This window comes from Acinonyx jubatus, chromosome C1 (genome assembly GCF_027475565.1).
Source record: "Acinonyx jubatus isolate Ajub_Pintada_27869175 chromosome C1, VMU_Ajub_asm_v1.0, whole genome shotgun sequence".
NCBI lineage: Eukaryota > Metazoa > Chordata > Mammalia > Carnivora > Felidae > Acinonyx > Acinonyx jubatus.
In genome coordinates, this window is record NC_069381.1 from 105,093,433 (window position 1) to 105,115,376 (window position 21,944).

Consider the following 21,944-nt stretch of genomic DNA (forward strand, 5'->3'; position numbering starts at 1 on the left):
CATGACCTCAGCTGAAGTCAGATGCTTAACCGACTGAGCCACCCAGGCACCCACCAATATTTAAATTTCTAATGATGCTCTGATAATTAGTATTTACTTAGTGAATGAATGGTGAATGTATGAATTCATTATTATTTAGGATTAACTATCATAGACTCAGTTATTTTTTTTCTGTGTACATTAATAGTACATTAAGTATCTTATTTTCTTTCACTAATAAACTAATATAACTAATGTTCTGTTGACCACATAGCACGGTGGTCAAAATTTATATCATCTTGCTTAAAATATTAAAAACTAGATAGAATATATTCTGAGTATAATAAGAAAACAGAGCCCATGTTTTGTTTTTCATATAACTTCTGCCCCCAATAGGGACACCCACTGATGAATTTCACTTCAGTTTGAATTTCAAAAGTGGAGGTGGAAGAAGTAGCTTCAGTTTTTTGGGGGAGGAGAGAATGATGGTATACCAGATTCTGATTTAGGGCATTGTCATTCTTTTTGGTTAGATTAAATAAGTCTTGCTTGGATTATTTTCTTTCAGTCTGTAAATTGTGGGGATGATGTTTAAAGTCCTTATGAGTTATAGTATTCTGAACATTTTCTTTAGATTTTATAGTAAACTTTCTACTGAGGTTAGTATCTTTTGTATATATTTTTCTATTCCTTTTTACATATTTTGCTGTTCATAATAAATGTATGTATTGTTTTCCTCCTAGGCAAGAGTATATTTTTTATTGTTGGTTTTTTTTTTCATTTGGAAACTTCAGGACTCCATTAGCCTCCCCTCCCATTAGCCTGCATTGATGGGGGAGGGATTTCAATTAGTGTATTTATCAGAGAGAGTCTATGGTGCATACCTCTTATTTCCAGAGTTTAGGTTTCTCAAGTCATGTTTGACAATGGTTGTTGTAATGATCATGATTAACTAAAACATCTGACTTCTCAGTACAAACCATCTCTTCCTATAAATGCTTTGGATAATGATTAGATTGAGGAGAGGACTAGATGTAGTTGAGTTTCACCTTTTCTGGACTCTTTGTTATTGGTGTCTTGATGCTTCACTTACATCTGGGTGCCCAGAGGCAGAGGAATGAAATGTGCATCTGTCCCCGGGACAGGGAGCTGTATTTGTGTTTGTGAGGATAAAAGAGAAGAGAAACCTTACCTTGATGTAAAATTTATTGACAATTTTATGCAATATAGGAGATCATGACAATAAATTCAAAAATAGTAGTATCTAGTTCCAGTGGTGGCACAAAAGATGCAAATATTCTGACTCATCACCTACTATAACATTCTTTGTTCAGAACATGGAGTGTGTTACAGTATTATTGGAGAAATTTTGGCTCCAAAATCATGTTTCTTAGCTCCCTGGATAGGTTTGTCAGTGGTCAATTAAAATAAAATCTGGAAAGTCCATGATCTGAGTCTGAGAAATTTTTAAAAAATGCTCATTTTATCCTAAAGCACCCAAATGACTTTGTCATATAGTTTTGAATATAGTTCCAAATGCTATTTACTTCTTCCATTCATTGTTTTCTAACCAAAGAGCTTAGTGATTGTGGAGCCTTACAAAAACCTTGCACCAAACAAAAGAAATAGAGTACAGTGCTACAGTTAAATAAAAGGACAGCTATATACCCCCCTACCAAAAGAAAAGATCATGTATCTTAATTCCGTGTTGTATGTCTCATTTCTTTTTTGGGTTCTTATTTGAGCTAGTTTGTTTTCTGTTGGTTTCAAATTATTCAAAGTAATAATACCTTTGTTCTTGGACATATTCATAGAGTGGAGTGTTACCTTCTAAGTAAAAGGAACCTGATTCTGTTCTCTCCCTTTTATGGCAACCTCTAGCCTCAGAGTTTCTTGTATGCATGTTGTCCACATCCTGACTATATATAATGATGCTTCCTAACAAACTTGATGTGGGCCCTTGCTTTTGTTTTTCCCCACTCCATATGGTTTTACTGCTTGATGAATGTCTATACCCATATTTTTCACTTCCTGTAGGGTCTTGTCTATTAAGAGAGTGACTAGAAATGAACCCTTGCCTCCTGCTTCTGCTATCACTTGACTGCTCATAGCTGTCACTTGATTGGTCATGGTTATATACTTGTCTTTCATTGGTGCTGAATCCAGATTGACCCTGGATGTCTACTGATTGCCTATTACTTGATTCTTGTCTTACTAAACTTGTGCTGGATCTTATCTGCTCATGAGAAGATGTATCTCCCAAATGCTCCTGGCTGGATTCATGCATACTTATATTATTGAACTCCGACTGTCCATGAGTAGATCCTGATGATTCATGAATCTGTTTCCCCCAATCTTTGGAATTCCCTTTATTATCACTATGGGATCCCTGCCTAAGAGTTGAACCAGATTTTGAATGGCAATGAGCTGATATAGATTTTCCATGGCTGAATATAGAATGGTTGCTTGACTGCCACCTTCCAGATTGAATATGAGTGTCACTTGATGGTTCATGACTTACTACTGAATGCCCATGACTAGATCCCTGCCTTCTAGTTACACTGGATGCAGACTGATTATGGGAATCAACTGATTGTCCATGACTTGAACCTTGTCTTTCTGTTATTTCAGTTGCTTTTGATCCTGTATGGTCATAACCAGAAATTAATTGTCCATGTGTAGACACTTGATTGTTTGCAGCTCTCTCTGTTGACCTCAAAGGGCTAGAATTGTGGCTGCTTGTTCTGCTGCCCCCAGAGGGTCCATACCCAGACTGCCCATAATCATATTCAGCACTTCCATAACTGCCATGTTTCCATCCTTGATCTGATCCATGTCTTTGTCTTCCACTAAGCTGTGACTGAGAATGACTTACTCTAGATTGGTGATGACTGCTATGTGAATGCTTACTTATGCTATCACTGGTGTGTCTATGAGTATCATGCAACTGTGTATGGCTGGATCCACCTTGTTCTGTTGTGCCAATTCCTAACTGTCCACGAGAAGATGTGGTGTGCCCCTGAGCTGAACCTGAGAATGTAGATTTGTCTCCAACATGTCTATGGGAGGATGCCTGTACTCCTGATCTTCTGGAACTAGGTTGCTTATGAATTGAAGTCTTCCCTTGTTCAATTATGGAATGTTTAGAACTATCTCCTGACTCTTCAGTACTAGAACCATGTCTTCTGGTTGTATTACTAACTGTGTTTTGGGGGATAGAACCAAAATGCCTATGACTAGAAACTGAGTGTCCTTGTGACACACCTGAGTGCCTTTCAGTGTCGCTGGACTCACTCACACTAGATCCCTTTCTTCCAGTCCACCTGGATTCAGCGCTGGTGGCTTGTCCATGACCAGACTGGGCAGGTCCAGTGGTGTCTCCTGTCTGTGGGCGAGTAGTTCCCAGTCTACCTTCATGGGAAGATGTTGACTCTATAAGTTGAGATCCAGCATGGCCATGAGGGGACGCTGTGTGTGTCTGTGGGACTCCTGAAGGCCTTTCACTGGACTCATTGATGCTGGATTCTCTTCTTCCAGTCTTACTGGATTCTGACCTGGTGGCTTGTCCATGAGTGGACTGGGAATGTCTAGTGGTGTCTCTTGACTGTCTGTGAGTAGTTCCCTGTCTTCCTTCCCAGGTGGATCCCGACTCTCCATGTTGAGATCCAGCATGGCCACGAGGGGACCCTGCCTGTGTCTGTGGGACTCCTGAAGGCCTTCCCCTGTCCCTGGACTCACTGCTCCTAGATCCTGTTCTTCCCGTCCTATTGGATTCTGTCCTGGTGGCCTGTGCATGACCAGACAGTGTATGTCTGGTGGTGTCTACTTGCTGTCCGTGAGTAGTTTCCTGTCTTCCTTCATGGGTGGATGCTGACTCTCCCTGTTGGAATCCAGGGTGGCCATGAGGGGACCCTGCCCGTGTCTGTGGGACTCCTGAGTGCCTTTCATTGTCACTGGACTCACTGACACTGGATTCTCGTCTCCCAGTCCTACTGGATTCTGACCTGGTGGCCTGTCCATGAGTGGACTGGGTATGTCTAGTGGTGTCTCTTGCCTGTCTGTGAGTAGTTTCCTGTCTTCCTTCCCGGGTGGATCCCGACTCTCCATGTTGAGATCCAGCATGGCCATGAGGGGACCCTGCCTGTGTCTGTGGGACTCCTGAAAGCCTTCCCCTGTCACTGGACTCACTGCTGCTAGATCCCGTTTTTTGGGTACTACTGGATTGTGTCCTGGTGGCTTGTCCATGAGTGGACTGGGTATGTCTAGTGGTGTCTCCTGCCTGTCTGTGAGTAGTTCCCTGCCTTCCTTCATGGGAGGATCCCAACACTCCATGTTGAGATCCGGCATGGCCATGAGCGGATCCTGTGTTTGTCTGTGGGACTCCTGAGTGCGTTTCCGTGTCACTGGACTCACTGATGCTAGATCCCGTTCTTCGGGCCCTGCTGGATTCTGTCCTGGTGGCCTGTCCATGACCAGACTGGGCATGTCTAGTGGAGTCTTCTACCTGTCTGTGAGTTGTTCCCTGTCTCCCTTTCAGTGTGGATCCTGACTCTCCCTGTTGGAATGGAGGGTGGCCATGAGGGGACCCTGCCTGTGTCTGTGGGACTCCTGAGTGCCTTTCACTGTCACTGGACTCACTGACACTGGATTCTCGTCTCCCAGTCCTACTGGATTCTGACCTGGTGGCTTGTCCATGAGTGGACTGTGTATGTCTAGTGGTGTCGCCTGCCTGTCTGTGAGTAGTTCCCTGTCTTCCTTCCCGGGTGGATCCCGACTCTCCATGTTCAGATCCAGCCTGGCCATGAGGGGACTCTGTGTGTGTCTGTGGGAGTCCTGAGTGCCTTTCCCTGTCACTCGATTCACTGGCACTGGATCTGCTTCTTTGGGTCCTGCTAGATTCTGTCCTGGTGGCCTGTCCAAGACCAGAATGAGCTTGTCTAGTGGTGTGTCCTTGCTGTCTGTGAGTAGTTTCTGGTCCTCCTTCCCGGGTGGATCCCGACTCTCCATGTTGAGATCCAGCATGGCCCTGAGGGGACCCTGCCTGTGTCTGTGGGACTCCTGAGTGCCTTTCACTGTCACTGGACTCACTGACACTGGATTCTCTTCTCCCGGTCCTACTGGATTCTGGCCTGGTGGCTTGTCCATGAGTGGACTGGGTATGTCTAGTGGTGTCTCCTGCCTGTCTGTGAGTAGTTCCCTGTCTTCCTTCCCGGGTGGATCCCGACTCTCCATGTTGAGATCCAGCATGGCCCTGAGGGGACCCTGCCTGTGTCTGTGGGACTCCTGAGTGCCTTTCACTGTCACTGGACTCACTGACACTGGATTCTCTTCTCCCGGTCCTACTGGATTCTGACCTGGTGGCTTGTCCATGAGTGGACTGGGTATGTCTAGTGGTGTCGCCTGCCTGTCTGTGAGTAGTTCCCTGTCTTCCTTCCCGGGTGGATCCCGACTCTCCATGTTCAGATCCAGCCTGGCCATGAGGGGACTCTGTGTGTGTCTGTGGGAGTCCTGAGTGTCTTTCCCTGTCACTCGATTCACTGGCACTGGATCTGCTTCTTTGGGTCCTGCTAGCTTCTGTCCTGGTGGCCTGTCCGTGACCAGAATGAGCTTGTCTAGTGGTGTGTCCTTGCTGTCTGTGAGTAGTTTCTGGTCTTCCTTCCCGGGTGGATCCCGACTCTCCATGTTGAGATCCAGGGTGGCCATGAGGGGACCCTGCCTGTGTCTGTGGGACTCCTGAGTGCCTTTCACTGTCACTGGACACACTGACACTGGATTCTCGTCTCCCAGTCCTACTGGATTCTGACCTGGTGGCTTGTCCATGAGTGGACTGGGTATGTCTAGTGGTGTCTCCTGCCTGTCTGTGAGTAGTTCCCTGTCTTCCTTCCCGGGTGGATCCCGACTCTCCATGTTGAGATCCAGCATGGCCCTGAGGGGACCCTGCCTGTGTCTTTGGGACTCCTGAGTGCCTTTCACTGTCACTGGACTCACTGACACTGGATTCTCTTCTCCCGGTCCTACTGGATTCTGGCCTGGTGGCTTGTCCATGAGTGGACTGGGTATGTCTAGTGGTGTCTCCTGCCTGTCTGTGAGTAGTTCCCTGTCTTCCTTCCCGGGTGGATCCTGACTCTCCATGTTCAGATCCAGCCTGGCCATGAGGGGACTCTGTGTGTGTCTGTGGGACTCCTGAGTGCCTTTCCCTGTCACTCGATTCACTGGCACTGGATCTGCTTCTTTGGGTCCTGCTAGATTCTGTCCTGGTGGCCTGTCCAAGACCAGAATGAGCTTGTCTAGTGGTGTGTCCTTGCTGTCTGTGAGTAGTTTCTGGTCCTCCTTCCCGGGTGGATCCCGACTCTCCATGTTGAGATCCAGCATGGCCCTGAGGGGACCCTGCCTGTGTCTGTGGGACTCCTGAGTGCCTTTCACTGTCACTGGACTCACTGACACTGGATTCTCTTCTCCCGGTCCTACTGGATTCTGGCCTGGTGGCTTGTCCATGAGTGGACTGGGTATGTCTAGTGGTGTCTCCTGCCTGTCTGTGAGTAGTTCCCTGTCTTCCTTCCCGGGTGGATCCCGACTCTCCATGTTGAGATCCAGCATGGCCCTGAGGGGACCCTGCCTGTGTCTGTGGGACTCCTGAGTGCCTTTCACTGTCACTGGACTCACTGACACTGGATTCTCTTCTCCCAGTCCTACTGGATTGTGACCTGGTGGCTTGTCCATGACCAGACTGGGTATGTCTAGTGGAGTCTCCTACCTGTCTGTGAGTTGTTCCCTGTCTCCCTTTCAGTGTGGATCCTGACTCTCCCTGTTGGAGTCCAGGGTGGCCATGAGGGGACCCTGCCTGTGTCTGTGGGACTCCTGAGTGCCTTTCACTGTCACTGGACTCACTGACACTGGATTCTCTTCTCCCGGTCCTACTGGATTCTGACCTGGTGGCTTGTCCATGAGTGGACTGGGTATGTCTAGTGGTGTCTCCTGCCTGTCTGTGAGTAGTTCCCTGTCTTCCTTCCCGGGTGGATCCCAACTCTCCATGTTGAAATCCAGCATGGCCCTGAGGGGACCCTGCCTGTGTCTGTGGGACTCCTGAGTGCCTTTCACTGTCACTGGACTCACTGACACTGGATTCTCTTCTCCCGGTCCTACTGGATTCTGGCCTGGTGGCTTGTCCATGAGTGGACTGGGTATGTCTAGTGGTGTCTCCTGCCTGTCTGTGAGTAGTTCCCTGTCTTCCTTCCCGGGTGGATCCCGACTCTCCATGTTGAGATCCAGCATGGCCATGAGGGGACCCTGCCTGTGTCTGTGGGACTCCTGAGTGCCTTTCACTGTCACTGGACTCACTGACACTGGATTCTCTTCTTCCAGTCCTACTGGATTGTGACCTGGTGGCTTGTCCATGACCAGAATGGGTATGTCTAGTGGAGTCTCCTACCTGTCTGTGAGTTGTTCCCTGTCCTCCTTTCCGTGTGGATCCTGACTCTCCCTGTTGAGTCCAGGGTGGCCATGAGGGGACCCTGCCTGTGTCTGTGGGACTCCTGAGTGCCTTTCACTGTCACTGGACTCACTGACACTGGATTCTCTTCTCCCGGTCCTACTGGATTCTGGCCTGGTGGCTTGTCCATGAGTGGACTGGGTATGTCTAGTGGTGTCTCCTGCCTGTCTGTGAGTAGTTCCCTGTCTTCCTTCCCGGGTGGATCCCGACTCTCCATGTTGAGATCCAGCATGGCCCTGAGGGGACCCTGCCTGTGTCTGTGGGACTCCTGAGTGCCTTTCACTGTCACTGGACTCACTGACACTGGATTCTCTTCTCCCAGTCCTACTGGATTGTGACCTGGTGGCTTGTCCATGACCAGACTGGGTATGTCTAGTGGAGTCTCCTACCTGTCTGTGAGTTGTTCCCTGTCTCCCTTTCAGTGTGGATCCTGACTCTCCCTGTTGGAGTCCAGGGTGGCCATGAGGGGACCCTGCCTGTGTCTGTGGGACTCCTGAGTGCCTTTCACTGTCACTGGACTCACTGACACTGGATTCTCTTCTCCCGGTCCTACTGGATTCTGACCTGGTGGCTTGTCCATGAGTGGACTGGGTATGTCTAGTGGTGTCTCCTGCCTGTCTGTGAGTAGTTCCCTGTCTTCCTTCCCGGGTGGATCCCGACTCTCCATGTTGAGATCCAGCATGGCCCTGAGGGGACCCTGCCTGTGTCTGTGGGACTCCTGAGTGCCTTTCACTGTCACTGGACTCACTGACACTGGATTCTCTTCTCCCAGTCCTACTGGATTGTGACCTGGTGGCTTGTCCATGACCAGACTGGGTATGTCTAGTGGAGTCTCCTACCTGTCTGTGAGTTGTTCCCTGTCTCCCTTTCAGTGTGGATCCTGACTCTCCCTGTTGGAGTCCAGGGTGGCCATGAGGGGACCCTGCCTGTGTCTGTGGGACTCCTGAGTGCCTTTCACTGTCACTGGACTCACTGACACTGGATTCTCTTCTCCCGGTCCTACTGGATTCTGGCCTGGTGGCTTGTCCATGAGTGGACTGTGTATGTCTAGTGGTGTCTCTTGCCTGTCTGTGAGTAGTACCCTGTCTTCCTTCCCAGGTGGATCCCGACTCTCCATGTTGAGATCCAGCATGGCCATAAGGGGACCCGGCCTGTGTCTGTGGGACTCCTGAAGGCCTTCCCCTGTCCCTGGACTCACTGCTCCTAGATCCTGTTCTTCCTGTCCTACTGGATTCTGTCCTGGTGGCCTGTCCATGACCAGACAGTGTATGTCTAGTGGTGTCTCTTTGCTGTCTGTGAGTTGTTCCCTGTCTCCCTTTCAGTGTGGATCCTGACTCTCCCTGTTGGAATGGAGGGTGGCCATGAGGGGACCCTGCCTGTGTCTGTGGGACTCCTGAGTGCCTTTCACTGTCACTGGACTCACTGACACTGGATTCTCTTCTCCCGGTCCTACTGGATTCTGACCTGGTGGCTTGTCCATGAGTGGACTGGGTATGTCTAGTGGTGTCGCCTGCCTGTCTGTGAGTAGTTCCCTGTCTTCCTTCCCGGGTGGATCCCGACTCTCCATGTTCAGATCCAGCCTGGCCATGAGGGGACTCTGTGTGTGTCTGTGGGAGTCCTGAGTGCCTTTCCCTGTCACTTGATTCACTGGCACTGGATCTGCTTCTTTGGGTCCTGCTAGCTTCTGTCCTGGTGGCCTGTCCGTGACCAGAATGAGGTTGGCTAGTGGTGTCTCCTTGCTTTCTGTGAGTAGTTTCCCATCTTCCTTCATGGGTGGATCCTGACTCTCCCTGTTGGAATCCAGGGTGGCCATGAGGGGATCCTGCCTGTGTCTGTGGGATTCCTGAGTGCCGTTCATTGTCACTGGACTCACTGACACTGGATTCTCTTCTTCCAGTCCTACTGGATTCTGACCTGGTGGCTTGTCCATGCCCAGACTGGGTATGTCTAGTGGTGTCTTCTGCCTGTCTGTGAGTAATTGTCTGTCTTCCTTCCTGGGTAGATCTCGACTCTCCATGTTGAGATCCAGCATGGCCATGAGGGGACCCTGTCTGTGTCTGTGGGACTCCTGAAAGCCTTCCCCTGTCACTGGACTCACTGCTGCCAGATCCCGTTTTTCGGGTCCTACTTGGTTCTGTCCTGGTGGCCTGTCCATGGCCGGAATGGGCATGTCTTGTGTTGTCTCCTGCCTGTCTGTGAGTAGATCTTTCATTTTTACCTGTGGGAATTCCTCCTGATTTTTCATGGTCATTTTCATAATGCTCCCGGGTAGTTGCTGAATATGTCTCCCATTTATCTGTCTGGGCTTGACTGTCATTTTTGTGGTTATGTTTCGTGTCCTGTGTTGTAGAAGTCCTTCTTTCCTGACTTGATCCTTGCCTTTGTTGGCTATGTCCATGAATGCTGTCATGATCTTCAGTCTTTTTTGCTGTTGTACTGTGTCTCTTGTTTCTCTCATTATCCCTCTGAGTAGTTTTCTTTGGGCCTGTTTCTCTTATCTGAGTGTGGGCTGAATCTGATATGGGTCTTCCATGTTTTGGACCCTCTTTTCCTGAACTAGTGCAAGAGCTTTCTTTTCCCCTTACCCTAGATTCATGTTGTTCATATCCAGAAGATTCCCCTGAGCTAAACCCATGTTGATCATAAGTAGAAGACTGACTTGTGCTAGCATGTTGATCAGGGTTAGAGGACTTTCCTGAGCAGGATCCTTGGCCAAAATTGGAGGATTGCACTGAAGTGGAACAATGTTGACCACAGCTAGACTGACCTGATCTAGACTCATGTTGTCCAAAGCCAGAAGAATGACCTGAGCCAGTCCCAAAGCTAGGGGACTGATGTGAGCTAGATCCATGTCCAGAGCCTGAGGATTGACCTGTTCCAGACCCATGTTGTCCAGAGCTAGAAAATGGACCTGCACCAGACCCTTGTTGTTCAAAGGCAGAGGACTGACTTGAGCCAGACCCATGTTGACCAAAGCCAGAGGATTCGCCTGAGCCAGACCCATGCTGTCCAAAACTAGAGGAATGACCTGAGCCAGACCCATATTGGCCAAAGCCAGAAGACTGACCTGAGCTGGATCCATGTTGTCCATAGCCAGAGGTCTGACCTGAACCAGACCCATGCTGGCCAAAGCCAGAGGACTGTCTTGAGCTAGACCCATGTTGTCCAAAACTAGAGGACTGACCTGAGCCAGACCCATGTTGTCTAAAGCCAGAGGACTGGCTTGAGCCAGAGCCATGTTGTCCACAACCAGAGGACTGACCTGAGCCAGAGCCATGTTGTCCAAAACTAGAGGACTGACCTGAGCCAGTCCCATGTTGTCCAAAGCCAGAGGACTGGCTTGAGCCAGACCCTTGCTGGCCAAAGCCAAAGGACTGGCCTGAACCAGAGCCATGTTGTCCAAAACCAGAGGACTGACCTGAGCCAGACTCATGTTGTCCAAAGCCAGAGGATTGGCTTGAGCCAGACCCATGCTGGCCAAAACCAGAGGATTGACCTGAGCCAAACCCATGTTGTCCAAAGCCAGAGGATTGACCTGAGCCAGACCCATGTTGGCCAAAGCTGGAGGACTGACTTGATCCAGACCCATACTGACCAAAGCCAGAGGACTGACCTGAGCTGGATCCATGCTGGCCAAAACCAGAGGATTGACCTGAGCCAAACCCATGTTGGCCAAAACCAGAGGATTGACCTGAGCCAGACCCATGTTGGCCAAAGCTGGAGGACTGACTTGATCCAGACCCATACTGACCAAAGCCAGGGGACTGACCTGAGCTGGATCCATGGTGGCCAAAGCCAGAGGATGGTCCTGAACTAGACCCATGCTGACCAAAGCCAGAGGATTGTCCTGAGCTTGACCCATGTTGTCCAAAACCAGAGGATTGACCTGATCCTGACCCATGTTGTCCAAAGCCAGAGGTCTGACATGAGCCAGACCCATGTTGTTCAAAGCCAGAGGACTGGCATGAGCCAGAGCCATGTCCAAAGCCAGAGGACTGACATGAGCCAGATCCATGTTGTCCACATTTAGAAAATTCCTTTGAACCAGACCCTTTTTGATGAGAGTTTGAAAAGTGTCCACAAGTACCAGATCCATGTTGACCATAACTAGAAGACTGACTTGTTCCAGACCCATATTGTTCACAGCAAGAGGACTGACTTGAACCTGTTTTCTGTTGTCTTCCACAGTTCTGTGTCTGACCACATGCTCTAGATCCGTATCCTCTTTGACTAGAAGACTGACTACAGAAGCTAGGCTCATGTTGACCACATCCAGAGGACTGACCTCCCGAGATACATCCACGATCTTGTCTTCCACTACTTCCTGTTTGATAACCTGACTGAGTGCAGCTAGATTGATTTCCTTGCCCTCCAAATCTACCTTCCTGACAGGAACTAGAAGTATTTTGTGGACTTCCACACCCACCCGAATTGCTGGAACCACATCCATAGCTTTGTCTTCCACTGTCTTCTGAACCTTTAGAGCTAGACCCAAGCTTTTGTCCTCCACTATTTCTTGACTGAGTAGAGTTTGATTCATGCCCACCAGCATCCAGTCTATGTGACAGACCACCATGACTTTTCTTCCTCTCACTCTTTGACCCAGATCCAGATTCTGATTCATATTCCTTCCCAGATTCCCTGGTGGGGCCAACATGTGACTTGTTTCTTCTATCCCCCAGCTCTCCAGAGCTGGAACCATGTCTTTCTTTGTCACTATTCCATGAGTGACCAGACCCACGGTGTCTTTTCTCAGATTTCTCTTGGTTCTCTGAGCTAGATAAACCACCTTGCCTTCCCAGCCTCCTGGAATTTGACCCATGTCTGTGTTTCACACTTCGCCTCAAACCCTCAGAACCATAACCATACTCCTCTCCCTCCCTCCAATTTGAATGCCTGTAACCTGATTTCTGTTCTGGTGCATCTTCTTCATCCTCTTCTGTTTCACTTTCTTCCTTATGGTGTCGGTGACCACGCCTATGCTTCTTTGACCCTGAAGCTTTGCAGTATTCTTTGCTGAGAACCTTGTTGCAGGCCATAGCCAGCTTGAATACCATCAGAAGAAACTCAGTAAAGTCCAGTCTTCGGTCATGATCTCGATCTAGCATGTGCATGATGACATCCACTGTGTCTGGATCATCTGGGTTCTGTATACAAGTGACATACCAAAGGAGACCTGGTCAGCTTAGCCCACATAGTCAGCTAAAATATTCAAGTAGAAAAAATAAAATAAAATATTCAAACAGAGCTGTGGAATTGTGGATGTTTGACAATAGGTATTTTTAATCCAGTCAAGGGTTACTTTAAGCTAAAGCAGCCTAATAATTAGGATCCAGCAGGTGAGAAGAGGTAATAGAAAAAAACTATTGGGTTCTCCAACAGAATACAATTCAAGGACCTAAGGTAGGGGACTAGGTACTCAGGTATATACAAGAAGGAATTGAATAAATCAAGTTTAGTACCTGGTATATTTTAGTTTTACATAAATTTTAAATATTACATGCTAATATATTCTTTGTTAGAATCTATAATTTTAAAGTTATTAGCTGAGTCCTTCCCAAGTAAATGGGAAAAAATGCTTGTTTTTTGTTTATAATTTTAAGTAATTCTGGCTACTTAGATCTCTTTGTAGACATTTCCCTCTTTATACTTTTTCTTCTTTTAACTCATATTTTAGCACAAATTTATTTTCTGTTATTTTTCATAAGGGGAGACCTGGGAGCATGAAAAAGTCTGAAGGTCTATATGGTGGGGGGTAAACAGGAAAATGAGGGAAAAAATCACCTTTATAAAAATAAATTCTGCTCCAACAGACTTTCTGATGTGCCCAAGAAGTACCACTCATAGTTTGCCCAAAGACTACTGAGACTGTGCAGTTTTTAGCTACTCTTTGTTCACATAACAGAGAATGGATAGGACCCTAGCAATCTTGGTAGATGGTTCTCACCTTCAGAATTGGACGGAACTCTTTCTCTAGAAGTTCCTTTAGCTCATCCTTGCTCAGTGTGCCACACTCCCCATCTTGGTTGGTATATTTGTAGAAAACATCAATGACTGTGACAACACTTCTTAAGAGGTCGGTCATCTTTTTGCAAGTTTAAGTGTACCTGAAGATAAAAGAAACAAAAGACCCTATTATTCATTTTCTTTTTAAAAAAATTTATAAGTAATTCTAACTTTAATAATAATCATTCTAGTTTTTCAAGTCTCTTACACTTGACAAATACAACAAATAAGGAAGGGTTGAGGATCTGTCAACACAGTAATAACTAACTTTGTTAACTTTGAGTTACTTTGCTAAGATTGTCATGGCATGTTACTGGCTGAACTGGGATAAGCACTCAGATCTCCATGTCCTGGGTGAATATATTCCTTACATAATGTCTCTACACTTTGTGTACTTTGGTGTTCTGAATGTTGTCCTGGAGCTTCTAAAGTTTCCAGAACCACTCAGATGTATTGTCCCAGTCTCTCTGGTTAGTTTCACTGGTTCTCTTGAGTTAAAAGTGACAGACCTTCTATCATACCTACTTCTCCTCTGGCCACCAGAAGCTAAACAGGACTACTAAGGCCTTCAGCAAATAGAAAATGGTGCTACAGAAGCATGAGATAGCCCTTATCAGAGCTCAAGTACTATCCTAATCTCAGCCTTGACCAAACACTGTTCTTTTTCAGTAACCAGAAAGAAAGACTCAGCAATGCAGGCAGTAGTTTGACTAGTAGATGATTTGATCTTGGAGCCCCAAGGACTTACATTAAACAGGGAAGGGACTCTACACCAGGGCTGACCTCCGCCCTATTTGAGCTGGGCAATCCAGAAAAAAAATGTCATGCAAAAGACTGGGAAGAGAATGTGGAATGGCCTAGAAGAAGGCAAATTTCTTGCATTATTCATCTTGACAACAACAGATTTATTCTAAAAAGACCCCAGGATAAAGTAAACTAATCAAAAAATTAAAAGAAAAGAAAAAGAGACAAAAATGAAAAGGCCAAATATATATTAACTCTGGCTTAGCTCTTACTCCTGGATTTCTGCTGTGGATAACAATCAACCAAATATTCATCAGTATAGCTGGATGAATTTTCTCTCACCTGGTTCACCAAAGGAACACGTAGGATAAAGCTTGATGCAGCTTGCAGGGTGACCAGTGGATTGAGATAGTGGCCCTTATATAACTAAAAATGTGTGGGTGCTGCCCTCTGTGGGATGGACTGATTCATTTCTAATCAAATCTAACCCCTCCTCTGTCCATGTTTATCTTCCTACTTCTCATTCTTATCTTTGATATGATTGCAGAAAGGATGGTGCTGGCCCAGCTTTCAGTATGAGGACATGTTACGGAACACTTTTTTTAGCGTCATGCACTTGTGAAAAATAGACTGTGTTTTAGAGGACTAAACAAGGGAATGTGTGGTTCATTCCCTTTATCTAGTACCCACAATAAATAGCAATGTGTAAGATACTTGGCGGGTGTGCAATAAATGTATATTCACTTGAAAATGAATATAGGCCATTAGGCTTACCTAATTCATACCTTTTGGCATTAATAATACCTACCATTTATTGAGTTTACTATGTGCTAGATATTGTGCTGAATACTTTTTATGTATCATTTTATTTGATCTTTATAACATTTCTATGATATTTTATTGTTCATTCCAAGAGCAATCACTCAGGGAGCATGAGTCCTCTTCAAGGTCACACAGCCTGTAGGTGGAGGAACCAGGGTTTGGGCCTGTAGCTACCTTATTATAACCATTCTCTTAACCATTATGCTGGCTTACTTTTGTGTATCTATCACATATACCTATTATATGGAAAATGATGCACTGTTTTAGGAGCATCAGGCCTACCCAAGCACAAAAAATATGAAAGAGTGATATAAGAAGTGCTGCCAGCCAGGAAGACAAGAAACATATTCTCTGGCTCCCCGAAGGCTCTTTTCTAAGCTATAAAAGTTATGTTAATACGCTATACACAAAAGTAATGTTTCAAGAACTATTCACGGACAAATCTAGAGTGAGTTTTCTTCTTGGGATATTTTTCTAGCATCCTGCTATCCATTGGTTATTTGGCAGCTTTGGGCCTAGACCTTTGGAAGAATATCATTTGTATACATAGTCTATCAAATATAATACTTTAGGGAAGTGAAAATAATCAGAAAGTTGTGTTAGGCATGGAGAGGCAGCTTTTCTGCACTTTGTCAGCACGTGATACTGCTGCTTCTGCTGCTGCTGCTGCTGCTGCTAAAGACAGCAGCTACACGTGCTAGCTTTACATACTTACCTATTTATTCTTTACAGTAACTCCACCATTCTCATTTTACAGATAAGGAAAGCACAGAGAAATTTAATAATTTGTCCAAAATCACAGCTAGTAAGTGGCAGCACTGGGATAGAAACCCATGCTGTCCAGTGTGAAAGCTGGGTGCTTAACCACATCTGTACCACATATGTGGGGGAGGGGTCGATTTCTATCTGGGTGCCCCTCCTGCGAAGCTGTCTTACATTATTCACCGCACCATCTAGACAGTGCCTAGAACTTAGTAAATACTTAGAATGGGTGCCTGTTCACAAAATAATGGTTATACTACTGAGATATATCCATTGATCTCATAGCCAGGGAGCCCAGAACCAAAATGGCCACACAGAAAGTTGTGCTGTCTCTTGGATATCGTGGTCATTTTCAATGGTAGGCATCTTTTGGAAATGTGCTTTTTTTTGTTGTGATAACCGCTATTTCAGGACAACTTTCAGACCCCAGACTCTGTACCAAGACAGGTTTTAAAGCCATCCTTGCATAGCAGCTCCAATTTAGAACTTTGAAGCCAGTTCCATTGCTTGCTTCTGTGTGTTCTGTGTATTCAGGTGTCTCTTCCTTTTCTGACTTGTTTAGCATAATAACGGGAAGAATAGACTCAGAAGTCAGAAAGATTTGAGCTCCAATCTCAGCTCTGTCTTTTCTTGGCTGTGTTCCTTGGGCAGTTACCTAATCTTTTGAGCCTCAGTTTCCCAACTTTTATAGTGGTAAACACTACAAAACACTGACCTCACTGGTGGAGATTGCTTAAGATTTATTACATGTAGGAGGCACTCAATCATGTTAGATAAATTAAATTAGGAGCCAAAACTAGGCCTTTAAAGGCAGAAATACTACTTTGTCAAAAGCATGACAAATCATGATTCTTTTTCTTAAAAAAATAACAATTTTATTGAGATATAATTAACACACCATAAAAATTAGCCTTTTAAGTTGTACAATTCAGTGATTTTTAGTATAGTCACAGAGTTGTGCACCTAAGTCAGGTTTGTTGTGATGTCTGTGTCCTTAAGTAAGTTTGCTCACCAGTCCTCCAGTTTTCCCTCTATACTAATCAGAAGGAGGGTGTTCGTGTCAGAGTGCAAGTGGACTCATGTCACACCATTTTAGTCACAATTCTGGGGAACAGCTAGAGTCCTACCAGAGCCCCACTGTTTGGAAAGGAATTATGGTCTCTAAGGATCCATTGGATGACACCTGCAAAGACTTTGGCCTGCCTGGGTTCTGAAAGGCAGCTTGGTCCAGTGAAACAGAACTCTGGAGCCTGGAGCTAGAATGTGGTCTCTGCTACACCAATTCTCTGGGTCTGAGCCTCTTTCCTGCCCTATTCTACTAATCTTATCACCCTCTGCTTATTCCACATTTATACTGCTCTGGGCTCTCTTAGATTTTGGGCCCATTTGGTGAAACTTGTGCATTATTGGCGACGGGATTGTCTTGAGGCAGAAGCAGTAACTTGGAATATTAAAAATAACTGTAATTGCATCTGTGAAAGTGATAGCTTTTGGTTTTCTTCACTGAATGTCAGCTGAATTTTGTTTCCACAGCTCATCCTGTACAAGGGTGGGGGGTGCTTCTTTAAGTTAGAGTAGTTCTGCTTTGGCTTCCTGTTCAAATGGAATTCCTAAGGACTTGCCTTGGGGCCTGAGTGGGGCTGTGCCTGTCGTAACAACTAAGCATTTTCTCTGCACTGGCACTCTTAGTAGCCCTGATTTTGGGGTTTCTTAATGAACTCACCTTAGAGCTGATACCCAAGAGCTGCTCTAGGGGACACCGATACATATTAAATGCCTCTCTAAAAGTGGCTCTTGGTATGGTGTGGTAGGAAGAATGTTGACTTTGCAGTAAGACAGACTGTTTCTTTACCACAAGCTCCAACATACTCCCTGTAATATTTTGGGCAAGTTTCTAAATCTCCGTCTCTGATTCTTCACTGTGGGATAATGAGGAGGACCTGATAGGAATTTAACATATTTTCTTTTCTTTTCCTTCTTATTCTCAAGGTTAATCTGATTGGTAGAAGGTTATTGATAGCATTTGGGGGTGATGGTTCCTGGATATGATTCTTAACTCTCTTCCCTTCTGGTAGCCTCTCTTCCTAAATGAAATCAGAGGCCAGTGGGGTTGAATGATTGGAACCCAGCCTTCAAAGGAGTTTTACATTTCTATTATGAAGAGTCCATGGGGAAGGTGGAACCACTAGCTTCATTAGCTGAGAGTGCCCCCACTCCCAGATTCCTTTCTTATTTTCCCGAATTTTGCTGATATCTCAAGACCCATGTGCTGGAGCAGCAATCTCACAAAGAGATGCCTACCGACAACCACACCCAGGCTGTCAGTCTGGAATAGGAGGCTTCAGCAGCTTCTGTCCAGATTTAACTGAGATGTACCACCTGGGACCTCTAGATGCTTGTTGAAATCTACTCGGGGCCATTTCTGAAGACCATTTCTGTGTCTCAGATGCCTAAATGGTCCTTGCAGCCACAATATCAATAACCTGTAATGACATTATGGATTTGGAAACTTCCTGGCTATATAAACTTGACTTGAAAGGGGAGGGACTTGGATTACTACTGGAATGCTCAGATTCACTAGATGATCTAGAATTTGTATTTGGACAATCTGAAAGGTATGATTATTAAGTAAGACTGCTGGTTTTTTTCTTAAAACAGCCTAGAAAACCTACCAAAAGTAAGTTCCCTGAAAGGCTGTAAGTAGTGCCTAGAATGTTGGGAGAGCTCCTCCTTCAGAGCATTTAGAGCAGTGCATCCTTTTAAATATTATTTAGTAGGTGAAAATGTTGGCATTTTAAGCATGAATTTGATTTGGGAATAATTTATAAGACTTTGGAACCAAGTTTGGTAAATAAAGAGAATAACTGATAAAGTTTAAAAAAGAGAGTCTGTTGTTAAGTGTGAATGAATTTAAAGTAACCAGACTAATTTCTTCAGTCCAGCGGTTCTCAGCAATTCATTTTACTTCAGCAAACATTTTCCGAGGACTTTTCTATGCTCCCATTACCCTTTTGTTTGTGGGAATATGCTTTCAGTGGTAAGGCAGTCCAAGATTATGTGCAACAGTATAATAAAGCTAGATCAACTTTGAGGCTTGGCTTAGGGCTTTGGCTATCAGGAAAACTGCTGAATATTTATGTATGTCTTCAAGGAAATTACAATGGTTTAGGATTATTTATGAGACTGGAATTTTCTATCACTCTCTTTCAGTGATTTGGTACTCTCCTGTTTGAAAAACTATTTTGCTGTTTAGGATTTCCCAGGATGCATTGTGCATACATGTGCACGTGCACACACAAATATATAGATGTGAATAGGCATCTATCCATCCCTAAATCATCCATAAAGTTTAGCTAGGGACAGACTTGCTCTAGAATATCCAATATGACTGATCTTTCATGCCTTCTGGTTAGAAGAAATTGACAAAAATTGTATTTTAGGCTGCCTGGGATGGTATCTTTGAATAGCACTAGAGAAAAATAAATCTAAGACCTCTATGAATTATAGTCATCAGGCTTAGATTTTGTTAATTTTGGATTAATTTTATTGATTGTTGCCATTACCTATGACCGTTTCATTTGTTTCCCTTTAAAATTAATTATGTTTATTTTACTAGTTATAAATAAAGTCACTCCACCCATGTGCTAATTCCTTGCCTCTGGCACTGACTATGCCTCAGAGCTTGGGCCTTCTGGGGTTATTCAGTTTAAATTACCTCTGAGCATCTGGACTCTAAACGGAAGGATAGCAAAGTGGGATCTATGGAAAACCATATTGACAGTGTCTCATTTTTGTTTCAGTGGGAGGTTTTCTTCCTTGGGGACTGGTGTCTTGAATTAGGGATACTAGCTCACCAGGTTAGCAAGGTAATTGCAAAAGGCAGAGAGTGTAATTATTTTGTGTAACTATTAAAGGATGACTAAAGGTTCAAGGATTGACTTCTAATCCAATTGCTTCACCCACTGCCCCTAGTATCGTGCAGGTCAAAACACATGGAGCAGAACTGCTCCCTGAGGGTCGAGGACCCCTGGCTGAGGGAGACAAATATTAAGCTTTTTAAGATGTTCATAGATGGCATTCTACTCACTTCTGAGATGTTTATGGCTTGAGAGGCAGATGAACTCATGGAGAGTGGGGCTTGGGCCTTTGCCACAAGAGAAGAGCCTGTTAACCTAGACCTCTGCCAGGGCCTTCCTCACACACATTTCCTAAGTCTGGTCCATGTAGAATAATTCAGGGCAACCACAAGGTAGGACTCTTGAATGAAAATGTTTCTTGAGTTCTCCCGAAAAACTAAAACAAAATCTGTTTGCAAAATTGTTTAGCCCAACGATGAAGCACACAAACCTTGGAATCTCACAAATCTGGGTTGGAAGTCTGCCTCTGCCACCCACTACTTGTGTGGCTTAATGTGTCTGTAAATATAGGGAATTTTGTTCATAGGGTAGTTATAAAATTTAAAAGAAATAAGTCAAATGCCTAGAACAAAATAGCCATTCAGTAAGAGATAGAGATTGCTATTTTTTAACTACACTCCGCCCCTTTTTTTTGCATTTGGTTGAAATATTGATACTTTCTTTGTCCATTTTGTGGGTGATACTATCAACATGAATGTTGCTTTTACCAGTTTGTTTTGAGAGCCAAAATCTTATGTCGGAAATTGTGCTGGGGATTAATCTGCTTCTCTAGACACTGCATACTGTAGAAGGTGACCTGTGATTAGTCTGCTTGGAAAAAGGACATGGTTCAGGTTCAGTTGGCCAGCAGGTCACATTTATTGAAGGTAATTATGATGCCAATAATCGTGATGCTGTTTGTGGTGGTGGTGATGACAACACAAACTCTGTTCATGAAGGGGATAGAATCCTCAGATCAGACCTATTTATTTTTGCAGCAGGTCAAAGCATAGGACCGAGATTTGCCTGAAGGGTACATAGATTGTCTCCTTTCTCTTCCATTCACCCTATGACTGCAGGGTCAGGGGGGGAATGGAGGCTGTCTATGGTGTATTTATCTTGATTTTCTAATGTATAAACTTTCTCACTCTGGTTATGCTCTAGCCCCTGGAAGCCCCTTTCTGGTTGTTTAGCCACCTCATCTTCACCAGAAAGGTATTCTCTTCCCAAATCTTGAGACCATGGATTCTTTTGAGGCTTTATAGATAGAAAAATATTTCTGTCCCTTCTCTCATAAAGAAGCCAGATTCCTACCAGTCTCTAATGAATTGTGGATTTACAGATTTTTCCACTGCCTCTTCCCCTCCTACCCCCATAGAATTCTGATAGATAGGTATCAGAATGTGTGGTTTGGATTGGTCTGAAATGTCAGGAGACACTTTCTGACTAAGGCGTATTTTGCAGCTTTAGAAACCTCCTCTACCTGTATGTAAAATAAAGCTGAGCTATCAAGTTCAGCTGCTTTGACCTGCTAGCTGCTTAAGCCTACCAGTGCCTGGAGTTCAGTTGAAGCAAAGCCCAACCCAAATTAGGTCTTTAAGTAAAACCAGAGGCAAGTTGAGTCAGGTGCATACCAGCAAAATTCAGATCCTGCCTGCTGTAGGACTGGTTCTCTCATCTATTAGTTCTACAACCCAGCAAGCTAGGGCTGAGGCATGGCTGTTTGTCAAACAGCATTGTCAGTGATAAGGCAGGCTGGATCTCTATTCTGAGAATGGTAGTGAAGGAAGGGTCCTTTGTATATTAACTTAAATATAGTCTATACTTCCACCCTAAGAAATGCAGAGGTTGGCTGTCCTAAATCACACCTGCATCAAGTACATGGCAGAGGACTGCACTTCAATCCTTAGCCAATTTGAAAAGAGAGTCCCATATGCTTTATTCTTATATACAAGAAATATTCACAAGAGAAGATGTGTGCTGGGTCATTGGAAAAGGAATAGGACAAAAAGTACCAAATATACACCCAGTGCTCATCTTCTAGACACAGTCCAATAATAGGAGGGCCAACCCCCAAAACTTTCTGTGAAAATATAAAAGGTAAATGTGATACAGTACAATACTAGGCCATTCTTGATTCTTTATTTCATACCTTAAAGCAACAAATCCTACAGATTCTGCCTTCAGATTATAGCCAGAATCTGCACAATTCTCACCATCTCCACTGCTAGTATCTAGGCTCAACT

The 21,944-nt window shown here is 45.0% G+C and overlaps 2 protein-coding genes across 7 annotated transcripts; both read right to left on the reverse strand.

Annotated features, from left to right (window-relative positions):
- Window positions 1–1,167: 1,167 nt before the first annotated feature.
- On the reverse strand, window positions 1,168–6,849 carry LOC113598290 (fibrous sheath CABYR-binding protein-like). The gene is made up of 2 exons (XM_053214829.1): window positions 6,734–6,849; window positions 1,168–6,508 (listed from the first exon to the last, which is right to left on the reverse strand). Exon 2 carries the CDS (start codon window positions 6,472–6,474, stop codon window positions 4,513–4,515), a length of 1,962 nt encoding a protein of 653 aa, XP_053070804.1. The 5' UTR covers window positions 6,475–6,508; window positions 6,734–6,849; the 3' UTR covers window positions 1,168–4,512.
- Window positions 6,850–7,391: 542 nt separating this feature from the next.
- On the reverse strand, window positions 7,392–14,673 carry LOC106989441 (filaggrin-2-like). 6 transcript variants are annotated; one of them, XM_027056127.2, is made up of 4 exons: window positions 14,561–14,673; window positions 13,416–13,575; window positions 10,575–12,615; window positions 7,392–10,457 (listed from the first exon to the last, which is right to left on the reverse strand). In XM_027056127.2, exons 2-4 carry the CDS (start codon window positions 13,551–13,553, stop codon window positions 7,405–7,407), a joined length of 5,232 nt encoding a protein of 1,743 aa, XP_026911928.2. In that variant the 5' UTR covers window positions 13,554–13,575; window positions 14,561–14,673; the 3' UTR covers window positions 7,392–7,404. The 6 variants fall into 6 exon arrangements, with proteins under 6 accessions (XP_026911928.2, XP_053070803.1, XP_053070802.1 ...); XM_053214828.1 differs by having other exon boundaries at window positions 7,392–8,932; window positions 9,383–12,615; XM_053214827.1 differs by having other exon boundaries at window positions 7,392–8,082; window positions 8,308–12,615.
- Window positions 14,674–21,944: the final 7,271 nt, after the last annotated feature.

Excerpts from the sequence above, each read along its gene's own strand:
- LOC106989441 (XM_053214823.1), bottom strand. The coding sequence starts at position 13,553 with ATGACCGACCTCTTAAGAAGTGTTGTCACAGTCATTGATGTTTTCTAC. Across the intron at positions 12,616-13,415 it reads AGTTCCGTCCAATTCTGAAG|AACCCAGATGATCCAGACAC; the intron begins GTGAGAACCATC and ends ACTTGTATACAG.
- LOC113598290 (XM_053214829.1), bottom strand. The coding sequence starts at position 6,474 with ATGGACAAGCCACCAGGCCAGAATCCAGTAGGACCGGGAGAAGAGAAT.